General features: G+C 38.7%; 1 protein-coding gene across 2 annotated transcripts in view; it reads right to left on the bottom strand.

Annotated features, from left to right (window-relative positions):
• Window positions 1-3,735: 3,735 nt before the first annotated feature.
• The window catches only part of LOC143738869 (protein phosphatase 1 regulatory subunit 37-like), a 51,569-nt gene continuing 35,195 nt past the window's right edge, over window positions 3,736-20,109 (bottom strand). For both annotated transcript variants that reach the window (XM_077230943.1, XM_077230944.1), the window contains 9 exons: window positions 19,134-19,253; window positions 17,757-17,907; window positions 14,842-14,997; window positions 14,604-14,716; window positions 11,797-11,938; window positions 10,873-11,039; window positions 9,093-10,383; window positions 5,653-5,754; window positions 3,736-5,545 (listed from right to left, as the gene is read on the bottom strand). In XM_077230943.1, coding sequence (XP_077087058.1) covers window positions 5,666-5,754; window positions 9,093-10,383; window positions 10,873-11,039; window positions 11,797-11,938; window positions 14,604-14,716; window positions 14,842-14,997; window positions 17,757-17,907; window positions 19,134-19,253 — 2,229 coding nt within the window. In that variant the 3' untranslated portion in view covers window positions 3,736-5,545; window positions 5,653-5,665. The remainder of the gene's footprint in view (window positions 5,546-5,652; window positions 5,755-9,092; window positions 10,384-10,872; window positions 11,040-11,796; window positions 11,939-14,603; window positions 14,717-14,841; window positions 14,998-17,756; window positions 17,908-19,133; window positions 19,254-20,109) is intronic.

The raw sequence follows: 20,109 nt of genomic DNA on the forward strand, positions 1-20,109 counted from the left end.
TTATCATCAGTGCTCTGATTCCCATCTCAACATTGTGTTTCTTTTTTGATTGTTTGACTCATTGTCCCTGTGCTCAGGGTTTAGCAGAAGCTTGATAATCTCAAACAGATTGCTCTCCTGCGGCAGGGCTGTTTGATAGTGTTTGCATACATCTCAGGGTGTGTAACATACCAGACCACCTGACGGCACGCTTGCTTTCATGTAGACCAGGGGCTTTCAACCCGTGCAAACCAACTTTCTCCTTAACACTTCATGTTAACTTTATTTAACATTAACGGTATTATATTAAAATGAAATTCAAACATTAGAAATGTCATTACTTTTCACGTTTTCTTCACAGACTTGGCAGCATAAAATCCCCAAAACAACACGCTTTCACATAGTAATATTTAAAGTTAATAGATGTACTGCATTGTCTCATTTTAGTCATATTCACATTTCAACAATTTATACGCCTTCATATATAACTGCTTTTGAGACTAAAACATTAATCTTAATAGAAGATGCTACTTTTAGACGCAAGACAAGCATTAATATCCACCTTACGTTTCATTGCGGAAGTAAGAATTTCAATTCATTTTCGATCCACTGCTGCTTCATTGTACATCTAATGAGTGATTATAAGGTATTAAGCAATATGTTTCCGTCTAGATATCAAATGAGTTGAATGACTTCTCTAAGCTCATGAGATTTTACTAAGTTATAGAAGTTACCAGTGTGATTACTGAAAATGTTCTTTCATGTATTCTTTAAACGTGTGTATTTTATATCTGAGAGGTGACTGAGGACCCAATGCCAGGAATTGCTCATTTAGCCCGGGTTACAGGCATTAATTATGGACTTGTTTAAACATGTCAACACATGCATCTGCTTTTCTAGGGCAGGGGTTCCCAAACTTTTTGGGACCAGGGACCCATTAGAGCGGAGAAACATTTCCAAGGACCCCCTCATAACAATAACTGTGATTAATATGCTTAAAACTATTTATACTCTTAAATGCCATTGGGATTAATTGCAGTGGATAAGAACACATGCCTTTGGTGTGAGAGACCCGGGTTCGAATCCACTGCGAGACGCCAATGTGTCCCTGAGCAAGACACTTAACCCCTAGTTGCTCCAGAGGCGTGCGACCTCTGAAATATAGCAATTGTAAGTCGCTTTGGATAAAAGCGTCAGCTAAATGAAAAAAAAAAAAGGTACCAGAAAGTGTTTGGTTATGCGCATTCTTCAAAATATCTTCTTTTGTGTTCAGCAGGAGAAAGAAACTCATTCAGGTTTGTAACAACTTGAGGGTGAGTAAATGATGACACACTTTTCATTTTTTTGGGTGAAGTTGTGAACCATCCCTTTAAATTATGTAACGTTACTTCACGTGCATCAACTTTGATATAAGGTGCAATGAGTTCATTATTTTAATGGCAGAACAATCAACAAATCATAACAGAATTAACACTGTTGCAGAACACATCCTAGTGTTACACCAAACTTTTATTTTGGCGGGTTGTAGTGAATTTGTATTGTAGTGAGTTTTGTATTGTTATTATTTATTTAGGCCTATTTTTGTATCAAATTAAATCCTGAAACATCCTCAAAGAGACTCATAGCAGCTCTGGAGATGACACTCGTGTAAAGGCTAGAACATGTTTACTCATGTAGGCCTATGCCGCCTATCAGAGAGAATGAAAGCCCGTGTCCGCCGCATTAAACTATAAAAAAGGTAGGCTAATTGTGACTTTTTAATCTCACAATTCTGACTTTAAAGTCACAATTACCTTACCTTTTCTTTTCTTTTCTTTTTAAATTCAGTGGCGGAAACAGGCTTCCGTTACAAATGACATAGGCAAGCTACTAAACGTCTTAAACAATATTAATTTAAAACATTTTAAATAAACTGACGGATAAAAAAAAAAGAGCGGAAAAATGTAAACCTAGCCTCCTAAGGGATAGTTCACCCAAAAATGAAAATTGTCAGTATTTACTCTCCCTCATGTTGTTCAACCCCGTAAGACCTTCGTTCATCTTCGGAACACGAATTAAGATATTTTTGATTAAATCTGAGAGCTGGATCACTCCTCCATAGGCTTCTAAGGGATTGAAACTTGCCAGCCCCGAAAAGTTATTAAAGACATCGTTAAAATAGTCCAAGTGACTACAGTGGCTCAATCTTACGTTTATCAAGCGACGAGAATACTTTTTGTACGCAAAAACAAACATAAATAACGACTTTATTTCAACTATTAATTTCCTTCTCTGTGAGCCTCTAGTTAGTTAGCGTAGTGTGATAGCGTAGTGCTACGTCACATGTAGGCTCACTATTAGCCGACGCTGGTCATGTGTGTGATGCGTGTGACATACAACAACAGAAGCTTACGCTGTTACACTAGTGAACTGACTCGAGGCCCACAGAGAAGGAAATGAATAGTTAAAATAAAGTTGTTATTTTTGTTTGTTTTTGCGCACAAAAAGTATTCTCGTCGCTTGATAAACTTAAGATTGAGCCACTGTAGTCACTTGGACTATTTTAACGATGTCTTTAATAACTTTTCGGGGCTGGCAAGTTTCAATCCCTTAGAAGCCTATGGAGGAGTGATCCAGCTCTCAGATTTAATCAAAAATATCTTAATTCGTGTTCCGAAGATGAACGAAGGTCTTACGGGGTTGAACAACATGATGGAGAGTAAATACTGACAGAATTTTCATTTTTGGGTGAACTATCCCTTTAACTTTGATTTTACAACTAGGCTAGGATACTGTATATCCGCGGATTCACTCTTCGCTCTGGATATGCGTGCATGTTTGTGGGGGTTGAGAGTGAGAGAGCCGGTGCGCTCTGCCAAGATTATCCCTGATGGTCTGACTGGATTCCGGGGCTCTAAAATTATTTCGCGGACCCGTGGCAACGGGTCGCAGACCCCCACTTTGAGAACCACAGTTCTAGGGTACGCTGACTAGGTCACAGGGGTCATTGAAATCTATAGCTTGAGTGACCATTTCTTAGTTAAAGTCTTTACTTCACTGTTAGATTTAAGTGTCCTCTCCTTGAGAGACAGAACATGTTATCTTGATGTATTGGGAAGTCTCTCTTATTAATCGTTAGAGCCTGACCAAATCCAACCTTGAAGAAGCTGTGTGTCAGAGTGTGTGTTAGTCTTCTAGGAACAAGTGCATTATTGGAGATGGACTGACTTGTTTTCTTCGACATGTTGGCGTCTAGAAACGCAGACCTGGAAGGTTACGACGTCGAGCGTCAGCTGCATAATCGATGGAGATATGCTTCAGTCTATCGGTTTAACTCCGTGTGAGTCTTGAAGCTGAACTTCTGCATGAAGAACATGCAAACTATCTTCAGTTAAAATTCTCTTCAATTTATTATAATTCTGACTCTTGTCGTAAATTAACTGCACTTCTAACTCCTGGTCTTAATCTGGTCCTTGGGTCTTTAACTGAATAAAAACTAGAAGTGCGGTAAACAGCAAAACTACCAGTGTGTTTATGATTATGATAATAAAATAATATGATAAACCAGTTTGCATGTTTTCTACAGCTAAAATAACAAAAAGCGGATGATACCGGAATTCTTGCACATTCATGATTCAACCCGAAATGGTGTAAAAGTAAGGTGGATGAGGTCACTTTTAAAATAATTACAACCCCTGAAAGCCAATGTCAGGTATAACTGAAAAAAAAATGCAATTAGTGAAGTTACTTTCTAAAAACATTCGCCACACATGCTACTTTTGTCATTACATGCATTTATTTGAGAGGGAAAAGCCATACACATCTCTTTGTTTTAACCAGTACAGTTTGATTAATTTAACAGGTAATTTTAAAAATTACTAAAAATAAAGCATTACAAACATTGGGTTGAGGGCACAGAAGTGTAGACTTCAAGGTCAAAGATAATCTGGATGTAGAGGCAAAGCTTCTCTGAAGCCTGGCAGACTGAGCTCTGCTTTCACAGTCAGAGTCAACATCAACCAGACGAGAAAGAGAAAGAGAGAAACCGAAAAGCACCGACCACAGAGCCTGGAATGGTGGCAAGTACTACATTTATCGGGTCAAGCCTCGCTTCGATGTCTCAAGCTCCTCATTTGTCCTACGTTGGTGACATCTTCTGAGGTAAAGTCTAGTCTCTAGTGTCTCCAGCGGCAGTAGCTTCACACAAGTTTAGTGTTTTCTTCATGAAGTCTTGTGGTCCGGTCACTGCCTCTTTGTAAATGGCGGCTTTCATACCCAAACACACTCTTGATTTACATAATATACTCTCGCAGAGCTTCACCCCCATTTATATAAATCAACAGAGCCCCGCCCCTTTCCCAAACCCCAACCAATCAAAATAGGAAAAACTTTAAACTTAATATTTGCTCTTTATAGAATCTGAAAATATACACCAAAAGGGGGAAAATCCCACAATAACAGATTTTTTTTTTTAAAAGAAAGAAGAAAAACAAAGAGGGGGAACAGGGAGGGAGAAGAAAAAAGAGAGAGAAAAAAAAAATCACACAACAGACTCGGGTTGTTTAAAATAAATATAAACTGATTCAGCCACACAGCCAGAATAAAGAGCTGAAAAAAGGTTTAAAGGCGAGTCCTGTCTTCGGATGAGTATGTATGGTGACACACAGGGTTACCACCAATGGAAGACAGAATGAGTTTATTTATGTGTGTGTGTGTGTGTGTGTGTGTGTGTGTGTGTGTGTGTGTGTGTGTGTGTGTGTGTGTGTGAGAGAGAGAGAAAGAGAGTGAAAATTGTACAATTCATTCGCCTGTGTCTCCCGAATCTTCTGGATCACTCAGAAGATTCGCTAAAGATCAACAATTATCCAGCCGAGGCAGAAGCCGATTGCTCCACATAGTCACGCCGGGCTCAAGCGCGTGCGAGGCCCCAGAGATGCTGGTTGTTGGTGAGATCAGAAGTGGATGTTGTGACCGATTCCTGAGCAGCAGCAGGAACAAACGGAAAGCGGATGTGTGTGTCGCTTTGGTACGAGTCTTTTTTTGTGTGTGTTAAAGAGACAATAATAATGACAAACGCACACATACACTCGAGTGCAACGAAGCACTCGCTAAACAACTTCCACCAGCCGGACAAGATCTGAAAGCCAAAACCAATTAAATGTCTTTGCTCAAAGTGTTCCAGCTGATCAGTCTTTCTAATGCATTACAACCTCCAGTCCACGAGGGGGCGACGGTGAGCAGTGACGCGCCGCGATCGACAGCGTGAAGTGGTTGAACAGAAGAAGATCGCCGGTTAGCGAAAAGTGTTTCTCTGCGTGTGTGTCTTTGGTAACTGAACACCATCGCTGGACGAACATACTGAACAACTTTACGGCAACTCACCAATCACAGATGAGGTTTTCGTAATTTGAATATAATGCCAATTTTCACAAAAGGTCGGTCATTTGAGGGAAGGCGAGTCCCCTCTGCTGTTTTGAAAATGTATGGAAAAGACACGAGAAAGACGGAAAGAGTCCAGAGGAATATGAGCAAATGCCATGTGGCAAGAACAAACCGCCTCTTCTGATTCTCACTACACGTGTGGACCCTGAGAAGAGAAATACGGGTTAACTTAACCAGACTTCCTCTTAAAGCACATTCATAAGTTATTATTCCAGGAATTCCTTCATAAACATGGGAATTTCCTTGCATTACCTAGGTTACAGCATTATGGTGCATCTCTGCTGGCGTCCAGACTGGCATCAAGGAGAAGCTCCTCTAAATCCTGCCCGCAGCTCAGCTCTGCAGTCACGCTCACTAACACACACACACACACACACACACACATTATAAAACGGTTAGTTCCAGTCATTGATTCTGATTGGTCAATAGCCGTGTTTTATTCACGATAAAACACGACCGCCTCACGCAACGGTTCTATGTATCACTACACAACACCCCTAGCAACCACTCTTAGCAACGTAAACATGTTTGTTCTCATTGATCTTTTGTTCATTGAAGCTTATACGCTTATTTCACGCAGCCGTTATTTTGAAATCGAAAGCGAGGCTCCGGTGGGAAGAAAACCGGAAGTGTCGCCTTTAATCAAAGCAGAGTCGCGAATGCGATGGCGTATTGTTGCGTTTAATGTAGAAACTAGTTATTCTAAAAATGTACATACATTTCTTTCATACTTTAGACTATATACAGTGAAATTAATTTATAAATATATTTTTTTTTCAGAAAGTAAAAAAAGAAGCAGGGATGAACTATATACATATCCTATATTGGATATTAACATCCAATAGTGTAACTCGCGGCAGCAGTTTCAGGTTGGTAGTCCAAGGCATTGTTGTTTATCTTTACTTCCGGGGTTCTTCCCACCGGAGCCTCGCTTTCGATTTCAAAATAACGGCTGCGTGAAATAAGCGTATAGAGTAGAGTATTGTGAGAGATCGAGTACCTGCATTTACAGTAGATATAGCATTTTCCTTCAGGTCAGTCCTGTATTCGTAATACAAAATCAATTTGAATGTCCGCTGGGATATCTTGTCAGTTAAGGGGTTTTGCCGTGTCCTGACACTCTAGTCACTTGTCACTTGCGTCTTTCTTCTCCGTGTTCACAAGTTTCAGTCCTTTCAAAATAAAAGTCTTCTCTACTGACTGACTGACTCATAAACACAGTCTTTGCCGCCGTCTAATGCCGGAAATAAAGTAACTTCTGTTGCTGTTCACGGTCAGGGACTATTTTTTCTAGCGGAAGGAAGGCTAATAGTGATTTCACTTCATGAAAGTTGCATTGATACATATTTTTCATGGTAGAAAGCAAATACTGATACTGACATATGAAAATGAAAATGCAGCGAGATTGGGAGACCTCTCTGTTAAAAACCAACAGGCCTGGACAGGCGCATTAATGGGAGTTTATTCAAATCCATTTGTTTATTGCACCATACAGTCGCCTTTGGTCTGAATAGGCCTTAGCAAGAAAACACTGTTTTTCATAAGCATGCAAAAAATGTACAGCATGACCAGTGTAGTCCGATTCACAAGAAAATGAGTTTATAAAAAGTATTTTAGGTCTAATCTTCCACTGAACAAGCATTTCTGAAAAAACATGACTCACTAAATGAACTGCATGTTATTACTTTAAGTGATGTCAGTCTCATAATCAAAAGCAAGTGTAAATTTACATATTTGCATTTTGCAACAGATTTTCTTTAATATATAATAAAAGAAATGCAGATGTATAGAAAAGGTATGCATCAAAAATTCATGTTTTTGGTGCATATAATGGTCTGGTAATATTTTATAATAGGGGTGAGAATCACCAGAGGCCCCACAATATGATATTATTGTGATTTTAAACATTTAAGTCTTAATTATAAGAAGTCATAATCTGGAAGGGAGTAAATAATAATAAATATAAAAAATATATTATATTGGGTTTAATCAGACTGAAAGGATCGATACTTGGTGTCCGTGTATTGAAACAATATCCCCACGCAAAACATCGCAATACTATAATGTATCGTTTTTTTCCCCTCCATCCCAATTTTATAATGTCATCTAATCAACACGAAACAAATGATTGATGACTGTTTACTATTGTATTTTTAGAGCTGCTTTACAACAGAATTGAATTCTGTTTGCATCACTGAATCCTTATTTTCCTGTTTATCACTGTAAAGCTCCTTTGAAACTATCTGTGATTGTATAAAGCGCTATAGGTGACTTAACTTCACATTGAGATTGGTGTGAACAGGTCTTAGAAACCAATGAAATGTCATTTAATCAAATGACACTTCCGTACGCAAGTCCATTTACGCTTGATGGACTTCAAAAAAAATATATACCCATTAACTCCCATTATAAAATGGAAGAGTCAGGACATTATTTTAAACTCTGATTGTATTCGTCTGAAAGAAGAACGTCATATACACCTAGGATGGCTTCAGGGTCAGTAAATCATGGGCTAATTTTCATTTTTGGGTGAACTATCTCTTGGGGTGTTTTTTGGGGTCGACGGCTTACAAAAACGTATTTCTGGGTTTTTCGGCTTGTTTGCTGTACACCTTGCCACATAGCAGCTCTTAGACATTGTTTTATTTTTTGTTACAAGTCAGAAATGACAAGGAGGCATCTTCTCGCAGTGCAAAGTCAATGCAGACGGCTGGATTGTTTTCCCCCCGGTGGGCATGGTTTTCAGATTACGACGCGTGTCGGCAGGGATGGCTTACTGACCGGGCCTATGGGGCCAGTGCCCAGGGGCCCTTGACTACCAGAAGCCCAGGGAGGCCCTGGGGTTTAAGGCCGCGCAATCCAGATTGGTTGAGAAGACCCAATAACAATGAAAACTAATGTTTATTAATGCTGTAATATATGTGTCACATAGCATACACAAGGCTCTTGGACTATGAGGGCTCCCTGGAACTTATTGTTGGGCCATGTGAATATGAAGCCCAAAACCTCTTATAGAACTATTTTCACATCCTGTTTGAAAATATATTAGAACCAATCTTTGAGCTTATTTTTTAGTGTGAAAGGTATTGGAAAAAAGTTGTTACACGTTGTTTGAACCACTGTAAAATATGCACCTTAAAATAAAAAAGGCAATTAAGCAGAGTGAATATTGGAAATTACAGAATTTTTTTTACTGGTCAAACCCCAATTTTTGTAGCCACAGCACTCGAAACGACTGGTCCAATCAGATTGTAATACCTATCACCACTAGACTAGTGACGTCAAAAAGATCCACAGGGTTTTGTGAGACTATGAAGGGTGAACCTCAGTTCTTCTAGATCCGAGGGCAAGAAAAGTTTCTACATTTTTAAGTTAAATGCATTAATCTGAACTTTGAGAGTTCAGAAATATAAAAGCTCAAACCCATGTTCAGCAGGCAGCCTATGAATATAAATCATTAGAAAGGATTATAAAATATTGGGGGTGGTAAAAAAAAAAAACCTTCCATCACAATAAATGTATTGAAATTCTGTTTGGTCGCCAAATGTTTGGAAAATCATATTAAGTTGAGTAACAACATGTAACAAAGTTTATATAAAATATGGTAAATATCAGGTATCATATATAGCTACACGGTGTCGCTCTGTCTCTATAGATGACATGGACTACAAGGTAATCCAATGGGAACTCACCATGCTCCATAATGCAGCTGGCTGGTTTGAGTCCCTCCGTTTTGGGCAGGTGAAAGGCAAACTCTGGCTTCAGCCCATTGGGTAACACTATTCCCGTGCTCATAACCGGACAACCCTCGGCTTCCTCTTCTTCAGGAGATCCCTCTTGTGCACTAGAGACCTCCGTTTCCAGGAGTTCATGACCTCCTGTGACCTCCAGCTCTCGCTGCTCACTGGATTGCAGTTCTTCAGGGTTTAGCGCCCCGCCTCGAGACGGTCCTGACACTGATGGCTCTCTTTGGGTGGGACTCGACTCCTGCATCTGTTCAGTGTGAGAGGAGAACATCTGGTCCTCCTCACTGGTATCTTGTGATGTTTTTGTCTTTGCATTTACTGGTAACTCCTGCTCTAAGTGAGTCTGATCGAGTCTAACTTGGCTTTCAGATGGCGTGGCAAGTTCCTGTGAAGCTTGCTGAACTTCATCAGAAGGAGTTACATTCTCTTGCTCATCTGCAAGTGAGGACGTGTTTAGTACTTCGGTGGGCGCTGGTGTCGTTTCTGCATGTGATGTTAACGTACTGAGTTCAGACTCTGCTAGTTGTGTTGATTTCTGCTCAGGCGCTTGTGAAGGTGCATCTAAAGGTGCTTTTATATGGATTTGTGTGGGTGTTTCAGATGTTTGGCTGTCTACCGCCCTCTCGAGGACACATTTTGGCAATGCAGTCGCCTGTTGCTGCTCAGGAGGGCTTTCAACACGCGTTACCATAAAGATTTTGTGTCCTCTGCCAGGACTAGACACAGAGAAAAGGCGGCCAGGAGATGATGGGGCTCCGGAGGAAACACTGGCTTCTGTCACTTTAATTCCTGAAATGAGGGCTGGAGATCCTGGTAGAGGCGGCGCCAAGGGCACAAGCTTACAGGTGTTTATTGCAGGAATCGGTATTGGAGATGTGCTCTGTGTTGAAGCATTCAATGCCTCTATGGTCTCATCCTCATCCTCAGTGTCTGAGTCAGAGTCGTCTTGCAGTGTCGTTTCTTGATCTTTGACTTCTTGTTTCTCAAATACGTCCTCTTCATTGCCCTCCTCGCTTGATTTTTTGTGTACAGCAGCATTTTCTTCCTCGCTTTTCTCAGCAGATGCATCTTCCTCATCCTCCTGAGCTTGTTCCTCTGTGGTGATTTCTGGCATTGAAGCGGACTGTCTCATTTTCTGTTCTGTTTCTTCCTTCTCTTTGGCCAAGATGAAGTTCCTCTTGCAGCCATTCTGTATGTCTGCCAGCAGGGCGCGCTGTGTCTCAATGAAACTCTTCACCTGTACAAACAGAGAGAGAGGAAAAAAAAGCTGTAGTGCAGTTATGCAATAAACAGAGATCAATGTCATAGTTACATTTGCTGAACACTGTGGTAAATAATTAACTAGTTAGTGGAAAAATAAAATAAGTGGCTCCAATATAACATTACATTGTAAAAGAACAGCAATATTTACCTTGATCTTAAAAACAAAATCCCACATGAAGATTTTCATTTAGAGTTTTAAATCAGTCTTAACTCATGGAAATGATAAAACGTACCATATCTAATGTGGTATCTGTCTTAACGCTCTCATGCACATGGATGTAGTGAGATAAAGAAGGATCATGAAACTAGTCTAATTAAACTGGAAACATAATGCCCGAAAAAAAACAACACTTTGAAACTAATGTTGCGACATATTAGCATATTAGTAAAATCATTGTAAATGTACCCAGTCCTACTTTATATCAAGCTAAATCTTTTCCCCTCCCCTTTAACAAACACTCACCGTCTCTTTCTTGGGCTCTCGGTCCAGGTCGAGTCGGAGCAGAGATGTGTTGACTTTAAAGGCGAGGGAGAGAGCCATGAGGCCGCCGGTCTTGATTTCGTTCTCCCGCATGTCTAACCGGAGGAGCCTCGGACTCTCCGCGATGAACTCCGCTATAGCGACAGCTCCTATCACATGAACAAGCACACGATCATCTTTGTGCTCACACAAATTTAAGGGCTGCACGATATTGGGAAAAACGTACATTGCTGTATTTTGTTTTTCTGCAATATATATTGCGACACAAAAATAATTTCACCAGATGATTTGAATAGCTCTATTTTAAAATAATTCATCATTCTAGAATAATTGGGGTGATTTTGTAGAGGATTGAATCTGTGTAGAAAAATACAATAGAAGAAAGATACAACTGAATTAAGCAGTGCTTTATGTTTTTCAGGTAAATCTAACAGTATTTAGGTACAAAAATGTAATAGTCAAATGTAAAATAACAGTCTTCGCTATATAAATGAAGACCTAAAATGACATGCATCATTTTTTTTTCTCTGTTTACAACACATAACCGACTGTGTTTACGAGGATTCTCACCGAGACGGGCATTTTGTATTAATGTTACGTGCACGTGTCTGTTTAAGCTCACATGCAAATGACAAACTTTCACCCTATGATGGTTAAACTTTCCAAATAATCCACGAATCACATGCATTTTGAACCGGGCAGCATCTGGCGCATACGGATCAACTACGATCCCTATATTTGACATCGCATATCCTGCGATGTGACGATTACGGATGCGCACATCGCGATATCGATGCTAAAACGATATATCGTGCAGCCCTACTCCAGAATTCAAAGTCATCCATCTTAGATGAAGCAAATTCATAGTGGTCTTATGTAACTTCACGTTTGCACTCCAGATCGTACCTTCACAGGAGAGTTTGGTGGAGGCCAGACCCAGCCTGAGGATGGACCGGTTTGCTACGAGTCCATCTTTCAGTTTGTGCACTCCTTCGTTCCCTACTGCATTATGACCCAGGTTCAGTGTTTCCAAGCTTTGAGTGTACGGCTACAGCAGCAGAGAGAGAAAGAGATAGAAATAGAAAAAGAAAAACAATTGAAGGAACTGAAAGTGGATTAAATATTCAGTGTGAACTATGTACCGGTGAGGGATATTGTATATAATTTGCGAGAATCAGGGAGCTGCAATCAAAATGTGGGGTATTGAAATCGATTTTAAATGCACACTCGCTTTTTACATTCTCTTTCGAATTCGCAATCATGCATATTCTGCGTATAGGAAGCACCGGTCTGACAGCACATTTGACAAGATAATATATGTCATTAACGCTCAGGATCTGGACCAAATCCTCCCCCATCGTCTTGTCAGTCAACTTTTTTTAATTTTTAATTAATTAATTAATTTTATTAGGGACCATGTACAATTTCAAACATGAATGTTAACATTTGATGCATTGTACCAGATTTAGCCATAGGCTAATTTACATCTGCAGTCACGGTCATATCTCCTTACTCGTGTCATGTGATAAGTGAAATCTGACTCCAGTTACTCGTGCTGTTTGGAGCAGAACAGACGCTTTCAGTTCATAATTGTTGTGTCCGTTGTTCAACAGAACTGAATGGTAAATGGTTATGTGGTGGATATAAAAAAGAAAAAAAAAGTTTAAAATTGCAACATGTAAACTCAAAATTCCTCAGAAAAGTTAAAAAATTGCGAATGTAAACTGTGAATTATGAGAAAAAAGTTAAAAATTGCAAGATTTAAACTCAGAATTCATAGAAAAGTTTACAAATTGTGATATATAAACTCAGAATTCCAAGAAAAAGTTTTAAATTGTGAGATGTACACCCAGAATGATGAGAAAAAAATCTAAATTGTGAGATATAAACTTATAATTGCGAGATATGAACAAAAAGTTGCAATTACTACTTTTTTATTCCATGGCGGAAACAAGCTTCCATAGGAATCTAACAGGAAATACTGTATTCTTGCAGTAAAGTGTGTGGATGTACGCTCAGACACTGTTTATAAAGCACACAGCTTGTTCAGAAGGCATGCACATACTGCAGTGCATTACACACAAGGCTGTAAGAATGTGTGTGTCTTTAGTCCTTAATTAACAAAAAGATGCCAGGACACACATAAACAAGAGCGTTGCACAGTCAGCAGCTGCCAAACAGGCCCAGCATCCTCTCAATCTCCATAATGACCATCTGACTGACTGAGGACAAACCTCATCTCACGGTCATCTGTGTGCGGTGCTGTATTGTCAGTCATTTCACAAGAAGGCATAAGGAGATATTGTTATGTCGTATATGCAATACCGGTCAACAGTTTGTATTTTTAAATGTTTTTAAAAGGGGGCTTATATGCTCTCCAAGGCTGAATTTATTTGATCTAAAGAGTAAAAACAGTAAATATTTAAAAATACTGTTTTCTATTTGATTATATTTTAAAATGTGTAAGTAAGAGTGTTTTTTTTTAAAAGAAATTAATACTTTTATTCAGCAAGGACACATTAAATGGATAAAATATGACAGACTTTTATAATGTTATAAAAGATTACAATTATTATTCCTGTTCTTTTAACTTTCTCAAAGAATCCTGAAAAAAATAAAAATAATAATCTAAGTACATATTTGACAGGTTAAAGACCGATTGAAGTGTGAATTTTCACAGTTAAAAGATTTCAAAGAATGTAAGAAGTCAAAATGATGTTTAATAAGGAACAAAAGAGAACTGAGAACTGTCCTGTTGGTTGATTTTTGTAGTTTGTTCACCCAAAACATTGTAAGTATATCTAGCCAGTAAAAAATGTTTACAACCGCAAATATATTACTATAACTAACTAGACCTGAAAATATTAGTCGATATTATCATAAAAAATGGTCAGGGTTTTTTGTTGTTGAATAATCAGTCAAAAAATAAATCACCCTCATTAATCTAATAATGGTTAGATTAGTCGATTATTAAAAATAATCATCAGATGCAGCGCTATTACTAACTAGAGATTTTCATTGTCAATTAAAAATGATCAATAAATTGTTAATACAATATTACTATTATTTTCCTATTACTAAATTATCAGCTTTTTTCCAAGCACTTATATTTAGTAGTAGTAGTATTATTATATGTATTACACAATTCTATTTCAGTAATACTTAATTTTAGTTTCTGTTACATACTTTAGTAAAAATGATAAATCATGCTAAACCCTAAACCAAACCCTACAGCAAGTAAATGTTGTTAACTAAGATTACTCAGTAGTTCATTGTATGATTACACTAAAAAGGACACCTTAAAACAAAAGAGTAACCTCCATTTCTTACAGGAAATTTTCTCAGAAGACGACGGAAATCTGTGTTGAGCTTGGAGTGAATTTTGGGACAAAATCAGCTTTGCTTTGTCATGTTGCTCTTGGTGTGAATAAGCCCTGAAGATGTAGAAGTCGGTGAAACTGTGAACATTTTTAAGACGCGTTTTTTTTTATTCTTTAAAAATGCGTCTTAAGACATATAACATGTTTTATTGAGACTTTACTGCACTTAATCTGTATGTGACTTGTTTGTTGTGTGTTTTGTCTTATGCAGTGACCTGTATATTGCCTGTGAGGTGACCTTGGGTGTTATGAAAGGTGCCATTAAATAAAATGCATTATTATTATTATTACTGTTCATGGAAACTTGTGTGACATAATTTCATGGATGTTTACCAAAGCGGCGGTCAGGTAGCCCATGCCATTGTGTGTGAGCTGGTTGTTCCAGAGCACCAGAGTGACCAAACCCTTCCTCTGCTCCTTGAGTCCCTCACATATATACGCCAGCCCTGAGGAAACAAGAAAAAGCAGATATATCCAGAGAACACAAAGAGCTGAAGTGTGCTACAATTGGTTGAATGACAAGTACAAAGATTTCTGAAGGAGGAGACCGAGAGGAGAAACGAGGTCAGACCTGAGTCTAGTATGTGATTGTTTCTCAGGTCCAGAATCTGGATGTTGTAGTTGAACTTCAGGAGGTTCCCCAACTGAGCCGAATCCTGCAGACCGTTCAACTTATTATCAGCCAAATACAGCTCTCTGAGGTTCATGTTCATCTTCAGTGCCGTGGCTGCACACACACATGAAACAAGTTGCCTTTTAGTTGCTTCATTCATTTGTGGAAAATGGTTAACCCTATAAATTAGGATCAGAATCAGAAAGAGCTTTATTGCCCAAGTGTGCTTGCAATGCACAAACAAGGATTTTTTCTCGCTTCTATATAAATACAACAACAATACACATAACAATACAATTTAAAAAGAAAAATATGAAAAGCATAAAGACCTAGAATAGGCATATTTACATATATTGACTTATTTACAGTCAACAGTATCATGGATCATGAATAAAAGTGAATTAACAAGATATTGCACTAAACAGTGCAAGCCTATGGGAAGAATATTAAAGAAGTTCTAGTGCAGTGTTTCTGAAACGCTGGCCAAAACAGCCTGTCAAAACGACAATACAACTCATCCAGATCATCAGCCAGATGTTGATTCCCAGCATATTGAGGTGACGATGTCTTGTAATTGGTGAGGTCTTTGAGGATGTTACAGGATTGTTGGATGAAAACTGTTTATCCAGCTTTTAAGAGGAGCTTCTCTTTACTCTTTCATCAGGGTGTTTTTGGCCTGTTTGTACACAAATTTCCCCCCACTTCTGTAGGCATTTTCTTTGGCTTGGCAAAGCTGTTTGAGTTTTGCAGTAAACCATGAGGTCCTCGAGAATAATAAAAACAGAGTCCGGGTGATTTTGCTACACGTCTGCAATGTGATCAGCCAGTGTTTGCAGCGCTGTGCTCACGCGGGCTTGAGGAGGGATGTGAACATTAAAACAAACAAGAAAAACTCATGCGGGAAAATAAAAAGGCATTCTAAGTAGAGATGCACCGATTGATCGGCTGGTGATCGGAATCGGCCGATTTTCACGTGATCGGCCATGATCGGCGACCGGCTGGTCAGTCTGACATTTTATGCCGATTTTTTTTGCCGGTCAAATGCACTCGGGCATGATTAACATCGCGCAAAATCAGCATCACACGTGCTCACGGAACGCACATGTAGGAAACCTCGTGAATTATGGCCGTTTCACACTGCAAGCGTGAGCAGCGCAGGGGTTTTTTCCCCCCGGCGTGCATGTTTATCAATGAGTGCATTCACACCGAGAGCAGGAGCAGCGCGTGAGCGTCGAGCAGGAGTGTCGCGTGAGCTGCAGTGAAGCGGGGTTTCGGCGCAGAGTCTATTATTGCTGCGCTGCTCGCGCTCAATTAAAGTGATTGTTTAGCCTGGCTGGAAATGTGGCAGATGAGAGAAGAACTGTTTGCGAAATAAAACTTGCCATTGATGTACAAGTGATTGCAATAGGCTGTGTGTGTGTGTTTTGAGAAACATCTTTATACTGCAAGGCTATATTTATTTTATTTGCTATTTAAATATTATTTTATTGCCATTACCTGTTTTCATACAGAAGTTTAGTTTCGTAAATAAGTAAATATATCACTTTTTTTTAGTTGAGTATATGGAAATGAAAATGGTTCTTCCATACCATAACTCTGCATTTAGATATGTGTGAATTTCCCACAACAGGTGTAATAATTTATATAGTTTTATTTTATTTTATTTTATTTGTTCAAAAAATGTTCTATGTTCTATGTAAAATGTTCTATTAAAGAAAAGATGAAATCGGAATCGTCTAAAATCGGTATCGGCAGGTCAAACTCATGAAAAATCGGAAATCGGAATCGGCTTAGAAAATTGTAATCGGTGCATCTCTAATTCTAAGGCCTCTAAATTATTAGTGGCCAAAACTTGTACACAATCTACTAAATGCCTTATGTCATCTGATTGGTAGTTCACACTCTTTTAGAAAGGCATCATTTGTATATCGTTATTAATATTTCAAGATGAAAATGTACTCGACTAAAACAACAGGTTTACTTGATTTTCCATACTGAATTTTTTTTTTGTTGAAAAATCATGATAAAATGTGAGTATCAAATAGGATACATCAGGCTTTTTCATCAATCATTTTTATTTAGAGGAACAAACTGAGCAATAATATGCAATTTGGTGCACATGCTGATATTTATATGGCCAAAAAGGAAGATGACATTCTGATGTAATGCTTCTAATGCAAATCAATGAGATCTGTATAAAGGCATAGCACACTACTTGCAGAAAATGCATATCATCACTCTATATCTGCCAATAATGTCTTAGTAAGCTGATATTTAAATGCTTAGCAATTAATGCAATGCAATACAATTACGATTGAGAAATTAACACAAATAAACCTCCCTCAAAAGCCTGATGATCATATTAGACACTCACATTTTAACAAACAAAATGGATACAGGGTTCCCACACCTTGGTTAACTTCAAATTCAAGGACCGTCACCTTTCTCGGACTTTCCAGGTCCAATACCCTCAAATTCAAGGACTTAATGTTGGGACACATTTCAAGTGAGAGCAAGGTTACAACGTGTTACCTTGTAAGATGCATTGTTACAGTTTTCATGTGTCAAACACAATTATGCAAAAAAGCTTTTTTTTTTTCGTTCGTCATGGCAACGCACAACACAAAAGTACCTCACAAGGGAAACACAACGTAACTAACGTAAATCAAGCAATCTAGTATGCACAGGCCACGAAGTGTGGTGAAATAATATGGAATTATTTTCGAAAAGTTTTTGATGAACTAGGGCCTTGAATTGTTTCATCTCTCTTCAGATTCACAAACTTTCAAGGATTTCAAGGACCCGTGGGAACCCTTTGGATAATCATATAAACCTAAGTTGTGTTCCCGATCACTGTTTTTTGCATTCATTACCCAGCAGCATTAGCGGTCGTCCTGAGATGCCGGCGTTCTCCAGGTGCAGGACCGCCAGGCTGCCGCTGATCCGCAGCGCTCGGGCCACGAACGGGGCCGAATGGTCCAACAGAGGAGTGTTACGGGCGTCCAGGTACTGCAGAGAGCTCGTCTGGAGGACACACACACACATGGATAAAGATGAGCACACCGGCCGGAGCGGGTTAAAGGATTAGTTCACTTTCAAATTAAAATTAGCCCATGATTTACTCACTCTCAAGCCATCCTAGGTGTACATGACATTCTTCTTTCAGACGAATACAATCTGAGTTATATTAAAAAATATGCCCTGGCTCTTCCAAGCTTTATAAGCGGGAAATTGTATTTTGCATTCAAACGAATTGTGCTCTCCAGCGCCTCGCTTTTTCAAATGCGTGTTGCATCTACGGTAGCTGTTATGTGCCAAAAAGCTATGACAGGATGTCTTCTAACAGCACTTCGTCGAGTTTTCCATCGGGTGAACAGGTTTGTTATTTATAACAAACTGCAACTTGACACAACGAACACACAAATTTTACAGTATGAATAATAACAGTGCAATGCAGCCTTTTAAACTTGCCGGGGCCGTCGAGCGTCTCTCACTGCTCTGCTCCTCTGGTTCTGCTGCTTTCAGTCACATGACGCTGGCTCTGAACGAAAACGCGTTGTGGAAACGCGTTGGCCTAGTACTTTTTGACCCTCTCTGCTATTATAGTTTTGCGAGATGGCGGAACGACATGGAAGCCTCCTTGGACCTACCCGTCACATGTATATAAAGATAATAAATTCTTCGTTTACGAGGATAAGTCAGATAATTGGCAGAGGTATTTGTACACCATTGAGGACACATTTATGAATAAAAATATTAATTTTAGATAATAAAATACATAAAAAACTACACATAGTCCCTTTAATAACCCACAGGAGCCGTTTGGAGTTCGTTTACTGCCATTATAAAGCTTGGAATAGCCAGGATATTATTTAATATAACTCTGATTGTATTCGTCTGAAAGAAGATTGGCTAGGATGGCTTGAGGGTGAGTAAATCATTGGCTTATTTTCATTTTAAAGTGAACTATCCCTTTAAGGGTTTTTCTGTTAGAACGGTGTCGTGTTAGCGGCCCCTAAGTTAATAACTAATGATCTTTGCGACGGAAGTGAATCAATCAAAACTAACTTTAGCTGGACAATAACTTTACTCTAGAGCTGCTGTAAAGCCAAAACAATCTCTGTTACTTTAATTTCCTATTCTCACTGTAAAGCTGCTTTGAAACCATCTATATTGTTAAAAGCGCTGTATAAATGAAGGTGACTTGACAGATCAGCTGTTCCTAACAAGTGTGTCAGGCATGGTCTCACCTTCCTCATCATGTGTGCGGCGGCCTGCCACCCGCGGGTGCCGATGTGCTTGTTGCTGGAGATGTTGAGATGAGTGGCGGATTCATAGTACTCGATCATATCGAACAAAGCTGATGCTCCCTGAGAGACAGAAAAAGACACGCTCTTATTATTTTTTATTTATTCTGTACAGCATTTCAGAACAAAGAGCGAATTAATAGCAGCGTGTTTTGTTTAATCTAGAGAAAGAGACCGTGAAAGGGATGTTTTCAAAACACAAACACACAGACAACCTGAGATACCATGAAATCCACCGGCTGCACCTGTTCAGGGACTGATGAGGGAACAATGTCTCTGTTATCGCTGTTAAGGCACCATAATTAAAAACATTATTAACACATATCACCATGTACATACACAAACGGTCAAAGGTTTGGAATAATTAAGATTTGTTTTGCTTTGGAAATAAGTCTCTTCTGCTCAACAAAACTGTATTTATTTGTATCAGCTAAATCAGTAATAGCTTATTGTAAAATATTTCTACAATTTAAAATTGTAAACCGATTTATTCCTGTGATCAAAGCTGAATTTTCAGCATCATTACTCCAGTCTTCAGTGTCACATGATCCTTCAGAAATCATTCTAATATGATGATTTGTTGCTGAAAAAACATTTATTATTATCATCAATGTTGAAAACAGTTGTGCTGCTTCATATATTTTGAAAGTGTGACACTTTTTTTCCAGGATTCTTTGATGAATAGAAAGTTCGAAATAACAGCATCTCTTTTATGTTTTTAAATCTTACCCCAAACTTTTGAATGGTAGTGTATCACAGTTTTAATAATATCAGAAATATTTCTGGATCATCAAATCATCATATTAGAATGAGTAATGATGCTGAAAATTCAGCTTTGATCACAGGAATAAATTACACTTCACAAATGTAATTACATTTAATAATATTACCATATTTTATTGTATTATTGATCATAAAA

This window comes from Siphateles boraxobius, unplaced genomic scaffold, assembly GCF_051911475.1.
Source record: "Siphateles boraxobius isolate OS27281-9 unplaced genomic scaffold, OSU_SipBor_1 157, whole genome shotgun sequence".
In the NCBI taxonomy this organism is placed as follows: domain Eukaryota; kingdom Metazoa; phylum Chordata; class Actinopteri; order Cypriniformes; family Leuciscidae; genus Siphateles; species Siphateles boraxobius.